The sequence below is a fragment of the Mustelus asterias genome, chromosome 5 (genome assembly GCF_964213995.1).
Source record: "Mustelus asterias chromosome 5, sMusAst1.hap1.1, whole genome shotgun sequence".
Taxonomy (NCBI): Eukaryota; Metazoa; Chordata; class Chondrichthyes; order Carcharhiniformes; family Triakidae; genus Mustelus; species Mustelus asterias.
The window spans coordinates 31,227,742-31,243,565 of record NC_135805.1 but is presented as its reverse complement, the minus strand read 5'-3'; the positions used below and the strand labels follow the sequence as shown (position 1 = coordinate 31,243,565).

The 15,824-nt window shown below is 44.4% G+C and overlaps 1 protein-coding gene across 1 annotated transcript in view; it reads right to left on the bottom strand.

Moving 5' to 3' along the window:
* The window catches only part of ak9 (adenylate kinase 9), a 370,082-nt gene that overhangs the window by 71,985 nt on the left and 282,273 nt on the right, over positions 1–15,824 (bottom strand). The window contains exons 33-35 of the mRNA XM_078213534.1: positions 9,140–9,349; positions 6,532–6,750; positions 457–670 (exon numbers count right to left, since the gene is read on the bottom strand). Coding sequence (XP_078069660.1) covers positions 457–670; positions 6,532–6,750; positions 9,140–9,349 — 643 coding nt within the window. The remainder of the gene's footprint in view (positions 1–456; positions 671–6,531; positions 6,751–9,139; positions 9,350–15,824) is intronic.

Here is a 15,824-nt window from a genome sequence, read left to right as displayed (position 1 = left end):
GGTCAAATAGGATCCATGGGTCCTATCAATGAAGAAAGTGAATCATGAAATCCGTACGCCAAGCATCTTCAGTTCTTTGTACGAGCAAATAAACTTGTAAACAAGTTGCTGATACCAGCTTTTCTCGGTATAATAGGAAGTACAACCTATAATTTGGTCCAGACTTGGTTCACCCAGCAAAACAAGGAACTAAAACTTACAATGACTTAACGAAGATCCTTGAAGAGCATTACTGTCCAAAGCCAATGATCATCATGGAATGGTTCAGGTTCCACCGATGGAATCCAGTGGAAGGCAAAGCATTGCTCAGTTTGTGGCAACCTTAAGAAGGCTGGCACAACATTGTGAGTTTGGTGAGCCATTAGAAGATTCTCTTGGAGATCATCTAGTTTGTGGACTCCAAAATGTGGCTATCTAAAGAAGATTGCTTACTGAACATGCTTTGACTTTACCTACCAGTACTCTTTCCAGACTTTGGTGGTCCGACAATGGCAATCTTGATGGGCACAACAGGTCTGGGTTTAAGCTGGCAAATATACTTGAAAGGATTTTCGATGAATTTGTCTCTGTTCTCCTTGCTAACAAAGTAATAAACATACTTGTGGTGTATAACGGGGAAGACATTTTGCTGCATATCACGGATGGGTTGAATTGCAGTTCCGTTGCTTAACTAAAAAAAAGCAAAAACATTTTAAAACTGGACTAATTCTACCTACACAATATTTGCAGCAAAAGTTGTTTTCATATGAAAAATGTCTGCCACAGGTATCCTTGAGCCTTTGTATTCTGTAAGTTAGACAAATTTTGTTCACATCCTTTATAATAGATTCTAACATTTTCTCTACGACTGAAATCAAACTAATAGGTCTGTGGTTCTTCATTCTCCCTCTCCCCACTTCTTAAATAATGGGATTACATTTGCTACTTCCAGTCTGCAGGAACTGTTCCAGAATCTATAGAATTTTGAAAGATAAACACCGATGTATCCTCTATCTGTTTTCCACTCTGGGATGTAGCTTATCTGGTCAAGGAACTTATCAACCTTCAATCCAGTTAATTTTTCTAGTACTACCTCTTACTAATAATTTACTTCAAAGCCTCAGTTTCACAATTCCCTTGATTGCCTCGTATTACTGGGAGATTTCTGTGAAGACAGACACAAAATAATTGTTCAGTTCTTCTGCAACTTACGTTTCCACTATAAATTCTCCTGTCTTCGACTGTAATGGGCCCAATGTTATCAAAAATGATCATTACATTTTCACAGATATAAAGAAGCTTTTACAGTCTGCCTTTAAGTTTCTCACTAACTTGTATCAATTCAAACATCTGAACGTTCATATTAGATGCATGAATAGGCCACTTGGCCTCTCGAGCCTGCTCTGCCATGTGATAAGATCATTGCTGATTGGATTGTAACCTCAAATCCACATTCCTACCCACCCCTCACAATCTTTCACTCCCTTGTTTATCAAGAGTCTATCTATCTCTGCACAAAAGATATTCAAAGACTCTGGTCATGATCTTATGACCTCATCCTGCCTGACTTTCGGCGAGGCGGTATGATCAAGCAGGAGGCTAAAATCAGGTTCACGCCCGGTTCCTTGCCTCCCCCGATCAAACCGGCTGTTTTACCAGTGAACTCAGCTTTGTGCCCTTTTAATGACATCATTTGAATGTTATTAACGAGTCCCAGATGCTATCGTCTGGGCTCACTTACCTGTACCACCTCAGGGAAGGGGGTAGTGGGCAGAGGATGCCAGAGATGGGGACCCAGGGTCTATAGGACGCGCATGTCCTTTGATGGGCTGCAGGATGCCGTGTGCTACCGCAGACTCCAGCTCAGTTGGGAGACAGTGCAGCACCTGTGCCAGGTGTTTGTGGATCTGGCACCTCATGGGGCAGGAGGATACCTGCTCCCTTTGGCAATGAAGGTCACGGTGCCCACAGCTTCTATGCCACCAGGTCTTTCCAGGCCTCCAGTGGAGACATCTGCAGCATCTCCTAGTCGTTTGCACACAAGCGCATCTGTGAGATGATGGATGCCCTGTAAAACCGGGCAGCCAACTACATCCACTTTGACATGGGCTGAGCCCAACAAGATAACTTAAAGTTTATTTATTAGTGTCACAAGTAGGCTTACATTAACACTGCAATGAAGTTACTGTGAAAATCCCCTAGTCGCCACACTCGGCGTCTGTTCTGGTACACTAAGGGAGAATTTAGCATGGTCAATGCACCCAACCAGCATGTCTTTCGGAACGTGGGAGGAAACTGGATCACCCGGAGGAAACCCATGCAGACACGGGGAGAATGTGCAGACTCCGCACAGAGTGACCCAAGCTGGGAATCGAACCCGGGTCCCTAACGCTATGGTCACTGTGCCACCCTGCCGCTTGGATTGCAGGCTTCACTGCCATCACTGGGATACCCCATGTGCAGGGGGCTATTTACAGGGCGCCCGTCACCCTGCGGGTTCCCTATGATTCCCTTCAATCGGAATGGGTTCCACTCATTTAAAGTTCAGATTGTGTGTGACCACTTTCTGAACATCATGCACGTGTGTGCATGCCATCCAGACAGCATTCACAACAGCTGCATCCTGTGTAGCTCGGACATCCCCCGGGTCTTTGAGGACCACCCGAGGCTGCCGAGATGGTTCCTGGGGGACAAGGGTTATATGCTGCGGTCATGGCTGATGATGCCAGTGTGGAGGCCCGAGACCGAGATGACGACCTACTACAATGAGGCCCACGCTGCCACCCGGTCCATCATCAAGCAGTGCATCGGGCTCCTGAAGATGCAGTTCCACTGCCTGGACCACTCTGGCAGAGCCCTGCAGTACAGCCTCCAGAGGGTCTCCCACATCATGGTGGTTTGCTGTGCGCTCTACAACCTGGCACAGCAGCAAGGAGACATCATGGAGGAGGAGGAGAAGGGGGACCAGGCAGACGCCCCTGGGGAGGGTTAGGAGGATATGGAGGCTAAGGAGGAGCCAGAGGATGAATGAGAAGCAGCTGCAAGGGTCCAGCAGGGCAGGATGCGGGGCAAGTCCTCATCGTCGCAAGGTTTTCTGACTAGGAAACGTGGTGTCCCACAGCTCCAACCCCCAATAGGCTTCACTCCACAACCCCTTGTCCACACCCCCTGCCACGGGTCGGATTGACATTACACCAGGGTGATGTGTCTGGGTTGGCCATGTTAGTGAGTTACTGGTCCAAGCAGAGGGTGATGGTGACTCACTGTGCAGCAAGCTGTGATGCTGTCCTGATGCAACACAAGCCTACCTGTTCTCTGACTGCACACTGGTGCCCAAGCCCACATCTGAGTGAGGGTCGGGGGCATCACCGTGTGGCTCAATGCCCCAGGGTGAGGTGGTGGTGTTGGGGGTCCGGTTCTAGGGTCCAGTGGATGCTGCAATGCCATCCAAGGACTATATGCCCCCCACTGCTGGGACTGCTTGGGGAGCTGGCAGGGACTGGAGTAAAGGACCTCACGCTGGTGAGTCCCATGTCAGCGATGGGTGCCAGTGACCAAGTGACCCAGCGGTATTTCCGGATGAACGCTTGGAGTATAGTGGTCAGGGGTCTGGCACAAGTGCTGGGAACTGGGCGGGGGGTCACAGAATTGGTGGGCCAAAGGGCCTCTCTCGCACTGAACAATGCTCTGAGCCTTTATACGTATGGTCGGGGTGTGGTCATCCCTGTGGGAGACATATCAAAGACATATTAGTCACAGCTGTGGGGTGCAATGACATTTATTAGTGAATCTGTAAATTGGCAATTATAAAAACCCTAACTAATGCATGCCTTCACCCATGCCCTCTTGGTGACCTGACAACTTCTTAACTATACATGGCCTACAACTATGTCTAGGTGCACCCCCAGGATGCACATCAGAGGTGGAGGAGTCAGCAGTGTTCAGCACCCTATGGCCTGTGATGCCCTTGGCAGACAGTTCCCTTTATCCACAGCATATGTTATGTCTTCAAAGAGCTCCAATAAATTGGTTCAATGTGATTTTCCCTTTCACAAAACTATTTTTTGCTTGATTGCCTTATTTTCCCAAGTGCCTTAGTTTAATAATTGCTTCAAACATCTTTTCTCTAACAGATGTTAAGCTAACTGGCCTGTAGTTTTCTTTTTTCTGTCTGCTTTTCTGTTTGAATATTCTCTTTCCCTTTCTTTATCAGTTTCTTGATAATCTTTTGTTGCATTCTAAATTGGTCCCAATCCTCAGGTTTGCCTTTGATAGGCAAAGGGATCCGGGTGTACAGGTACACAGGTCACTGAAAGTGGCAATGCAGGTGGAGAAGGTAGTCAAGAATGCAGTGAAGAAGGCATATGGCATGCTTGCCTTCATCAGCCGGGGTATTGAGTTTAACAATTGGCAAGTCATGTTGCAGCTTTATAGAACCTTAGTTAGGCCACACTTGGAATACAGTGTTCAATTCTGGTCGCCACACCACCAGAAGGATGTGGAGGCTTTGGAGAGGGTACAGAAAAGATTTACCAGGATGTTGCCTGGTATGGAGGGCATTAGTTATGAGGAGAGGTTGGAGAAACTTGGTTTGTTCTCACTGGAACGACGGAGATTGAGGGGAGACCTGATAGAAGTCTACAAGATTATGAGAGGCATGGACCAAGTGGATAGTCAGAAGCTTTTTCCCAGGGTGGAAGAGTCAATTACTAGGGGGCATAGGTTTAAGGGTGCGAGGGGCAAGGTTTAAAGGAGATGTACGAGGCAGATTTTTTACACAGAGAGTAGTGGGTGCCTGGAACTTGTTGCCGGGGGAGGTAGTGGAAGCGGATACGGTAGTGACTTTTAAGGGACGTCTTGACAAGTACATGAATAGGATGGGAATAGAGGGATATGGTCCCCGGAAGGGTAGGGGGTTTTAGTTAAGTTGGGCAGCATGGTTGGTGTAGGCTTGGAGGGCCAAGCCTGTTCCTGTGCTGTAATTTTCTTTGTTCTTTGTTTACCACTTTTCTGACATCCTTATAAACCACCTTCTTTGAACTAATACAATCTTTAACCTATTTTATTAGCCATGGTTGATTTACCTTTCCTGTCGGTGTGTTGTATGTTAGAGGAATGTATACCTGTAGTAGACCATGCTGTAAGTCTTTAAATATTAGCCATTAGGCCTGTCCACCATCAAATCTTATAACATATTTTCCCACTCATACCTTCTGGATTTTCCTTGGTCAGATTTAAGACCCTAGTTTCAGAGTGAATCATATCACATTCAAACTTAATATGAAATTCTATCATGTAAAGTTCACTCTTACTTAAAAGCTCCTTTACATCAAGGTTATTAATTAGCCCCTTTTCATTACATAATATTGAATCTAAAATAGTCCAATCCCTTCTTCAAAATACTACTCCAGAAACCTATATTCAGGAATTCAGCCTCCACAGCATTAGCGCTTATTAGTATAATCCAGTCAAGATGTCAACTTTATTACTATATTACCTATGTTACGTGCATCTTCAATTTCCTGATTTATACCATGCCTAAAACTACCACTACTGTTTATTGACCTATAAACAACTCCCAGCAATGTTTGCTGCTGTTTGCTGTTTCTCAGCTTCAACCAAACTGATTCAACATCTAGATCCTTCAATCTAATACTAATGTATTTTGATCTAGTATTAGTGTATGGATCTTGGACCTTAAGAGTGTTACCCCACCTTCTTTTCCTTTTTGCCTATCCCTCCTAAGTGCCAAATATCCTTGTATATTCAGTTCCCAATCTTTGTCACCCTGTCGCCACGTCTCTGTAATAGCAATTAAATCATACCTATTTACATCAATTTGTGCCTTCAAATCATCAACCTTTTTATGAATTCACCCAGAGAGTAGTAAGTGATATGCCTGTGGAATTTGCTACCACAGGAAGCAATTAAGGCTAAAACATTGTATGTTTTCAAGGAGTTAGATATAGCTCTAGGGTGAAAGGGTTCAAAAGGTAAAAGGGGAAGGTGGGATCAGGCTATTGAGTTGGATGATCAGCCATGATCATACTAAATGGCCGAATGGCCTACTCTTGCTATGTTCCTATGAATGGAATTGCAAATCATGCCAAATAGGAGGCAAATTTCCACACCTGCCCACCTCTGTGCTTATCCTTTCTGCGGAGCTAAAATGCCTGACCAATATCTTGCAAATTCCTTCCCGCTATAACATTCTAAAATCTAAGCACTATGATAAGAAAATTGATGTACTGTCCCATATATGTAAAATGTTGCAATTAATAAAATTTCTAAAATGTAACTGTGATAGTTATAAGGAATTGCTAGCTAGTTAATGAGACAACTGTAAATTTGCAAGTTGACATTTAGCACCACTGTTAAGATAATATATAGTGTAAAATGATTTCTTTGCAATACAAATGTTCCATAAATAAGTCTAAAGATGTAGCTCAATCTTTTAATTGTTACTATTAATCTGCACTTTCTTCCTTTTAAGTTTTTGAAAAATTATTCATTAGATATATTACATAGAAGCATGATGCATTGTCCACTTACCTCAACAACATCCCAGAGGCCAAAACTACTCAACAGTTTATAGGAATTCCTCAGTAACTTGCGAACCAGTTTTAAATTCACTGGGAAACATTTTTCAAACATGCTAGCACGATTTTTCACGAAAGGTTCCACTTTCTTATTCAACTTGTACTGGACAATATGAGGTTTGCGTTTTCCATCTATTACGATGCATGACATTAAACTTTCTTTGAGTTGCTCCTGTTAATATTAAGCAAACTGAGTGAGATTATTTACCTGGGTGTAATCAAAACTGAATAATATATTTGTGAAATTTCAAATTGATCATAAACTAATTATGCTCCAACTTTGGTACAATTTGATATTTGACTGTAAAATAAAGTAATTCAAACTCATGTGTATCTGTTCTGTGAATTGAATCATTTTAATCCATCTGTCTATGACAACACCTTATAAACGCACAACTTCTATCACCGAGGACAAGGGTAACAGATACATGGGAACAACTTCACCGAACGTTTCCCTCCAAGTCAAACAAGAACAGCATCCTGATTTGGAACTACAGGCGGAATTTTACAAGCCCGCCTGCCACGGAAATTGCAGCAGGCGAGGGACGGAGCATGGGAAGGTCTGTTGACCTCGGGTGGGATTTTACGGTTTCAGGACAGGCAAGGTCATAGAATCCTGCTCAATGGGTGGAATCTTCTCTAGTCCTAAGTTCTGTGATTGGAGTGGGTGGGTGGGGGGGGGGGGGGGTGGTGGTGGGGGGGGGGGCACAGGGGGGTAGCAGACATGTCAAATTGTGCACTACTCTCTTCATTAAAGTTTATTTATTAGTCACAAGTAAGGCTTACATTAACACTGTAATGAAGTTACTGTGAAATTTCCCTAGTCACCACAGTCTGGTGCCTGTTCAGGTCAATGCACCTAACCAGCACGTCTTTCAGAATGTGGGAGGAAACCGGAGTATTCGGAGGAAACCCACGCAGGCACGGGGAGAATGTGCAAACTGCACACAGACAGTGACCCGGGGCTGGAACTGAACTCGGTTCCCTGGCGCTGTGAGGCAGCAGTGCTAGTCACTGTGCTATCGTGCCACCCCAATTATTTATTTATTATTTATGCAGCCGGGCATTTTCCATGGTCTTATGGTGTGCAGGCAAGAAGTTGCACGCTCCACTATCATGTCTGGGTATCATATTTAAAAAGCACTTGGGCAGCCATTCATTCACCATGCCAAGACTTTAGGAGAAAAAAGTTTGAGAAAACAGCAAGCTCTAGCCCCATGCTTCAGCAATGTCTCCTTGGTGAATATCTCCAGGTTGTTGAGGAAAGACCTATTTGCAAGAGATGGCAGCAGGAGGCTTACTCGTCGGAACACAATGGTCTGAAAAGTGATCTTGCCAGGGTGGCAAGTGCCCATTGGTCCATAAGAGTGCAGCTCTGTAGTGCATAAAACAATTTAATAATCTCATCCCCGCTGCTAAGGTAATTGAACTTTCTGTCATTTTGTGTTCCTGTCATGAAAAGAAAAGGAAAAAGAGAGAGCATTTCTAAGAGAAATGTAAATGAAAACTTTGAATTGGAAATGGAGAATTTAGCAAAGGAAGAAATAGAAAAGGAGAGAGACTAAGAATTCCAGCTTTAAATGTTTGCAGCTAAAAAAGGGACCTCAGAGGAAGGAAGGTGAGGGAGGACATATTTCTAGACAAGAACACAGTGGGGAAATGTTTAAATTTATACAAACTCTTCCAAAATTTGAGGAAAAGGATGTGGAAACATTCTTCATTTCTTTTGAAAAGGTAGCTAAACAAATGAAATGGCCAAATGGAATTGGACTTTACTTTTCAAGTAGACTAGTAGTAAGGACTAATGAGGCATATGCATCTTTGCCAGAAGAAGTAACTGTAGAAGAGTGTAATGTAGTAAAGAAAGCTACCCTAGGTGCATACGAGTTGGTTCCTGAGGCATACAGATGGAAATTTTGAAATGTAAGAAAAAAAGCCTGGACAGTCCTATATTGAATTCGAGAGGGTAAAGCAGGGCAATTGTTACCTTTGGATATGAGCATTGAAGGTAAAGGGAACATACAAAACCCTTAGAGGGGTCATTCTTTTGGAAGAATTTAAAGATTCACTTCATATGGTTATTAGAACTCACCCTGGAAATCCCCCCCTAACAGCACTGTGGGTGTACCTACGCCTCAGGGACTGCAATGTTTCATGAAGGCAGCTCATCAAAGGCAATGAGGGTGCACAACAAATGATGGCCCAGCCAACGGCGTCCATATCCCATAAATGAATTTTTAAAAAGTTGTCCTGACAAGTGCAAGATGAAAAGCTTCAACAATGTGTTTTTTTTCAGCAATGTTTTCATCATAGTTCTCAGTTATAATTGTTGAATGGTGAATTTAAAAGACAGATGTTTAGCTGAAAATTGCCTCATTAGGATAAGGAATGAAAACACTAAGGCCAGAAATTTCCAGTCCCACTCGCCACAGGAATCGCAGCGGGTGGGACAGAAAATTCAGTGGACCATTAAAGATCCATTGAGCTCGGGTGGGAATTTGTGGTTTTGGGGTGCGCGCGGCTGGAAAATCCCGCCCACTATGTCAGCAGTATATATGTACCCGAAATGCGAATATTCTCTCTTGATCTGCTTCATATTTTTCTATAATTTCAGTTCTCATCCGGTCAATGGCATCATTTTCTTCTTCATCCTCTTCATCTTCCTCTTCCTCCTCCGCACTAAATTCATCTGCTAATATATCCTCAATGTTCTCCTCATCATCTTCATCACTTGCATCACTTTCCTCTGAGCTGTGCTCCAATTTAGTCACCTACAAAATGATTTCATAAACATTACAATGAAGTATGCCTTACTAATAAAAACTTGCAAATCCGAATGAGTAAACAAATGTTGAGTTTATACTCAATTTCAATTACTGCGCAAGTAACTATATATTTCATGATTATATTATCCAACAAGCATACTCCAGAACATAGAAAATATCCATAAACAGATACAATGGGTGGGATTTTATGGCCTCACTCGTCCTGAAAGCGTAAAATCCCGCCTGTGGTCAACAGACCTTTCCATTGTCCGTCCCTTGCCCGCTCCAATTCCTGTGGCGGGTGGGCTGGTAAAATTCTGGCCTATGAGTGCGATTTTCGTGCCCCGCTACGCTGGCCGGGTAGTGTAGTGGGGTGGGAAATGTCAACGGGAGACCTATAACGGGAATCGCAACCGGTGTCTGGGGGCGGGTTGCAATCTTCCCAGGCCATTATTTATGACATGATAGGCTCGTGCCAAGGAACGGCATGAAGCTGATTACAATATTCATTACCCTACTTAAATCTATTTAGCGAGCCTGGGACGGTAATGTTCAGGCCCACTTATGTTTCAGACCTCGCCGTTGAAGGTCTACACCAGTGGAGATCACAGATGGACTCCAGCAATCGGGACCTGACATGATGGCCTTGCTGGTGGGACAGGAGGCCATTGCGCACCCCCCTCCCCCCCAGAGGTAAGAGGTGGCGGGAAGGGGGCAGTACCCCTTGAGCAGTGCAAGCCTGACACACTGGCACTGCCCACCAGGCATCCTGTCACTGCAGCCTAGCACACTGACAGGGCCCTCCGGGCACCAGACAGTGCCCAGGGGTGGGGCCTGAGGAGGTGAATTAGGGCCCCCCCACACTTGCATTAATCACCTAACAGCCTCTGCCGTAAATTAACAAGCTGCAATAATTCTACCCATTTAAATATCCTGAAAATTTAACTAAGTAAGTGGAAATGATTATAAACATTCTCAATGTGAAGGTGGGAATTCATCTCCATCAGGACTGTGTGGTGGTGACTCTTACCAATACTGCTTATGGACAGATGAATCTGCAGCCACCAGATTGGTAAGGATGAGATCAAGTATGTTTTTTTCTCTTGTTGATTCCTTCACCACCTGCTGCAGACCCAGTCTAGCAGTTATATCCTTTCGGAGCAGACCAGCTCGATCAGTAGTGCTGCTGGGGCGTGGGGGGGGGGGGGGTGGTGGTGGGGGGTTGGAGAGTGTGACAATCTCCCATTGTACTCTGTACTCTTGTACACAATGCACTGGGAGATCATGGTACATGCGCAATTGCACCCTCCAGCAGTTTGCAGCCGGCTTCCTGGCGTGAATAAACTTTGTCCACTCCCCTTACTGACGGGAATCACACTTTGTCTCATTTTCTTCTAAGTGCCACAAGATAGCATCTGGAAGCTTGCCCAAAAAATGATGCGCTTCTTTCAAGTGTTCACATTTGCTCACCACTTAGAATTTTTTGATACTGTCGCCCCCAAGGAAGGAATAAATTCCATAGGACTGCATTACAAACACATCATTGTTAATGTATTTAATTGTTTGCTTTACATTTATTTGCATTAATCATGAGCTTAGTGTTGAAATATTTTCCAAAAACACTCATTTTAGAAACATAAAATCTACCTCCCCAAGCCCTTCCTCAAATGGGGTGGATGGGGAAGATAAGTCTATATATTTTTGACAAATTGTGTGTATTTATGAAGTCACCAGAGTTACTAAAGTATTTTAAAACAGGGGTTCTCAACCTTTTTGCTTCTGAAGCCCCTTTCCTGAGTGGGGCGGCACGATGGCACAGTGGTTAACACTGCTGCCTTACAGCGCCAAGGCACCCGAGTTCAATTCTGACCTCAGGTCACTGTCTGTGTGGAGTTTGCACATTCTGCTCGTGTCTGCGTGTGTTTCCTCCGGGTGCTCCGGTTTCCTCCCACAGTCCAAAGATGGTACTGGTTAGGTTGATTGGCCGTGTTAAATTGATTTTAGTGTTAGGGGATTAACTGGGTAAATATGTGGGGTTATGGGAATAGGGCCTGGGTGGAATTGTTCTCGGTGCAGACTCAATGGGCCAAATGACCTCCTTCTGCACTGCAGGGAATCTATTCTACGATAAAAATTTCATGGCCCTTCACTTTTAAAAAGTGATTTGCTCTCACATGGTAAGAAGCAGCAGAAAATGTTATTTATCGTTATAGTAAACTACTTGTTTAGGGGATCTATTCGTGCCTGAGAGATCAGTGCATGTGCAGTGGCCCACAATACCGGCCTCCAGATCACTGGCCAGCCTGAGCGCTTACCAGCCCTGCAACTCCTCATCGCTGGCCTTCCGACCCACCCACCCTCAATCGTTGGCCGCCCGGACCTCACAGAACAGCCCCGATGTCTCCTCCCCACCCGGCCAGCCCCGATCTCCCAATCCCCCGTTTGGACAGAACCATTTGCCCTCTCGATGGCCTGTCTTCCCTCCAGTGGGGTCGGGCCGCCTGTTCCCCATTACTGGGGAGCAGAAGTAAATCCCGCTGAAGGGACTCACTCCCAGCAGTGGGGGGGGGGGGGGGGCAGGTGACACTAGGGCCCCACAGAATTCAGTCCCGGGACCGCTAATCAAATGCAAATGCAGATTTCCATATTGTAATTGGAACTCAGTGTGGAGCTGATTGCGCTGGAAATCTTAGTCTCGGAGACTCACGGAGGACGTGACACCTGGCGGGAAGCCCGCGAAACAGCCTCCGTTGATGTCTCCCGGTGCAGCGGGCTGGGAGAATTGCCCCTTTATTCCTTACAGATGGTGGGCACAATCTTACGACCCCGTCCCGCTCGACTTGGTGAGGCGAGGTTCTTTTTTAAAAGTTTATTTATTAGTGTCACAAATAGGCTTACATTAACACCATAATAAAGTTACTGTGAAAATCCCCTAGTCACCACACTCTGGTGCCTGTTTGGATACACTGAGGGAGAATTTAGCATGGCCAATGCACCTAACCAGCACATCTTTCAGACTATGGGAGAAACCGGAGCACCCAGAGGAAATCCACGCAGACACGGGGAGAACGTGCAGACTCCACACAGTCAACCAAGGCTGGAATTGAACCCGGTTCCCTGGCGCTGAGGCAGCAGTGCCAACCATTGTGCCATCGTGATGCTCAATGGTAAGATCAGGCAGGAGGTGAAAAATCAGGTTCACGCCCAGTTTTCCACCTCCCCCGATCTTACTGGCACTGCTGATTTAAATATTAATGACACTTTTTGCATGTCATTCATGAGTCCTGGACGCTATGGTCTGGGCTCACTTCACCATGGTCTGGTACCACCTCACCAGCCGAGGTTCTCCCCCACGAGAATCACATTTGGTCCCCACCAACTTCAACCCAACATTATTCTCCAATTATAAAATTGGCGTAAAATCTGATCTGTTTTTAGTTATGGTTTTGCATTGAATTTAATTTGTCAATGTTTTTGAAACAAACGTACAGCTTAATCAATATCTTTGATGTGCAGGTAATATCACAATAGAGAAAACTTTTGTGAATACTGAAAATTGGAAATAAAACCAGGCAATGCTGAAAATACAGTGATCATCTGAAAATGAAAAATATAAATATTTTGGTCCAAAGTTCTCAGAAAGAATCTTCATCCAAAATACTAACTTGTCTTTCTGTTTCAGATGCTAATGAGCCAATGGTGGATTTCCAGAATTTTGTTCTTATCACAACTCAATTTTACCTCATTTTCTTTCTTTCTTTCAGCTCGCTCTAGCAAAAGTTCCTCTCTTCTTTTAGCAATTTTTTCATCCTATATTGCAAGGTAATAATGATTGGCTGGTTAGCATAGAGATTTGAAAATGTCGTTTAGTCAGAAACAATCATATTTTAAAAATATTTTCCAAAATAATATTTAAAGTTTCTGCTACAAGAAAATAACTCATTTCAGAGGGGATTTGAAAAAAACACTTTTCCATTCAGGGGGTGGTGGGGATCTGGAAAGCACTGCCAGGAAGGTAGTGGAGGCCGGAAACCTTACAACCTTTAAAAAATATTTATATGAGCTCTTGGAATATCATAACATTCAAGGAGATATATTTTTTTAATTTGTTAATTCATTACTGGGATGTGGGCATCACTGGCTTGACTGGCATTTATTGCCTATGACATGGATCAGGTTAGAAACTCCAAAGTGTTTTATGAAGCCCGTCTGAACCACAAATTTTGCATCTTGAATTTGGCTAGGATAAGCATGAGATGTTTCACTTCAGGTATAATTCAAGTGACCCACTAGGGAGCTTTTATCAAGCAAAGTATATTTAAGAATATAGTCACCATGTATAGTAAGAAAATTAGCAAGAACTTTTATCAATTACAAACAAGAAACAAAACAACCACTATAAATGTATGAATATCTCTAATGTGCTCCAATTAAAATTAAAACCCATAGATAACAAAAAACCCTTTTTACAGGATTAACATAGCACAGGCTAAAGCTCACATATTACTGGAATCCAATTCTCTGAATGCTGATTTCAAATGATCTTGAAAACTCGGAGCAACTTGTAGTCACCATCTCCCCAAAACACCAAAAACATAGATTCTTTACTGCAGCGTGGCAACAAGCCTCTCTTTCAGCCAACTGGTAAAACTTTAAAAATAAAAAAACAGAGAGAGACTTCTTTCAGCTTCTTTTAGTCATACCTGGAACATAGGAAAATGGTTGTGGCTGTGGGGGGGGGGGGGGGGGGGGGGGGGCAGTCATCACAGCTCCAGGACATCTCTGCAGGGTAGTGTCCTAGGCCCAACCATTTTCAGCTGCTTCATCAATTATCTTCCCACCATCATAAGTTCAGAAGTGGGGATGTTCGCCGATGATTGCACAATGTTCAGCACCATTCGCGACTCCTCAGATGCTGAAGCATTCCATGTTCAAATGCAACAAGACCTGGACAATATCCAGGCCTGAGCTGACAAGTGGCAAGTAACATTCGCGCCACACAAATGCCAGGAAATGACCATCACCAATAAGTGACACTCGAACCACTGTCCCTTGACATTCAATTGTGTTACCATCACTGAATCCTCCACTGTCAACATCCTTGGGGTTACCATTGACCAGAAGCTCAACTGGACTTGCCACATAAACACAGTGGCTATAAGAGTAGGTTAGAGGCTAGGAATACTGTGGCGAGTAACTCATCTTCTGACTCCCCAACGCCTGTCCACCACCTACAAGGCACAAGTCAGAGTGTGATGGAATACTCCCCACTTGCCTGGATGCATGCAGCTCCAACAACATTCAAGAAGCTTGACACCATCTAGGACAAAGCAGCCCGCTTGATTGGCACCACATCCACAAACATCCACTTCCTCCACCACCAATGCTCGGTAGCAGCAGTGTATACTACCTACAAGATGCACTGCAGCAATTCACCTAAGATCCTTCGACAGCACCTTCCAATCCCACAACCATTTCCATCTAGAATGACAAGGGCAGCAGATACATGAGAACAGCACCACCTGCAAGTTCCCGTCTAAGCCACTCACCATCCTGACTTATAGAATCACACAGCGCAGAAGAGGCCCTTCGGCACATTGAGTCCGCATTGACATATTAGAGAAACACCCAAACCTCCACCTAATCCAGGACTTGGAAATATATTGGTGTTCCTTCGCAGTTGCTGGATCAAAATCTTGGAATTCCCACCTTCTCAAGGGCAACTAGGGATGGGAAATAAATGCTGGCCAGCCAGCGACATCCATGTCCCACGAATGAATAAAAAAAATATCTGATTGAATTGAGATTTCACCATCTGCCATGGTGGGATTTGAACCCAGATTCCCACAGCATTATCTTGGTTCCTGGATTACTAGTCCAGCTTCAGTACCACTATGTCATTGCCTCCCCTCAAGATATGGGACAAGTGCAGGAAAATGGCATTTGCGTTCCTTTAGTGGTAGTTATTGTTGGTGCAGACTCGATTGGCCAAAGGGCCTTTTCCATGCTGTAATAGGCACTGTTTAGAATCACGCACACCTGTTATATTGCACTGCTAAATACCACCACTTAATGTTATTGCACTGTTAGTCTCATCAATAAGTGTAATTGCACTCCACAGCTGTGACTAATCTGTCTGTGATTTGTCTCCCACGGGGATGACCATACCCTTACCGGACCCAGAGGGGTTCAGAGCATCCTTCTGCACGAGAGAGGCCCTTCAACCTACCACATATGTGATCCCCATAACCCAGTGTCTGTGTTAGATCCCTGTCCTCACTAAACAAACAGGCCAAGTGTGATCATACACACCACACTCTGAAACCATACGTCACCAAACAACTTTCTCGATTTCTCATCAAATCCCTCCAGACACTTATCATACTGTGAGCAACCTGGTCTCAGTGGAACTCTGACTTCCAAACAAGTGTTTCCAAACTCCACTCTCAGAAAACACACCTTTGAATGTTCTCCCAAACAA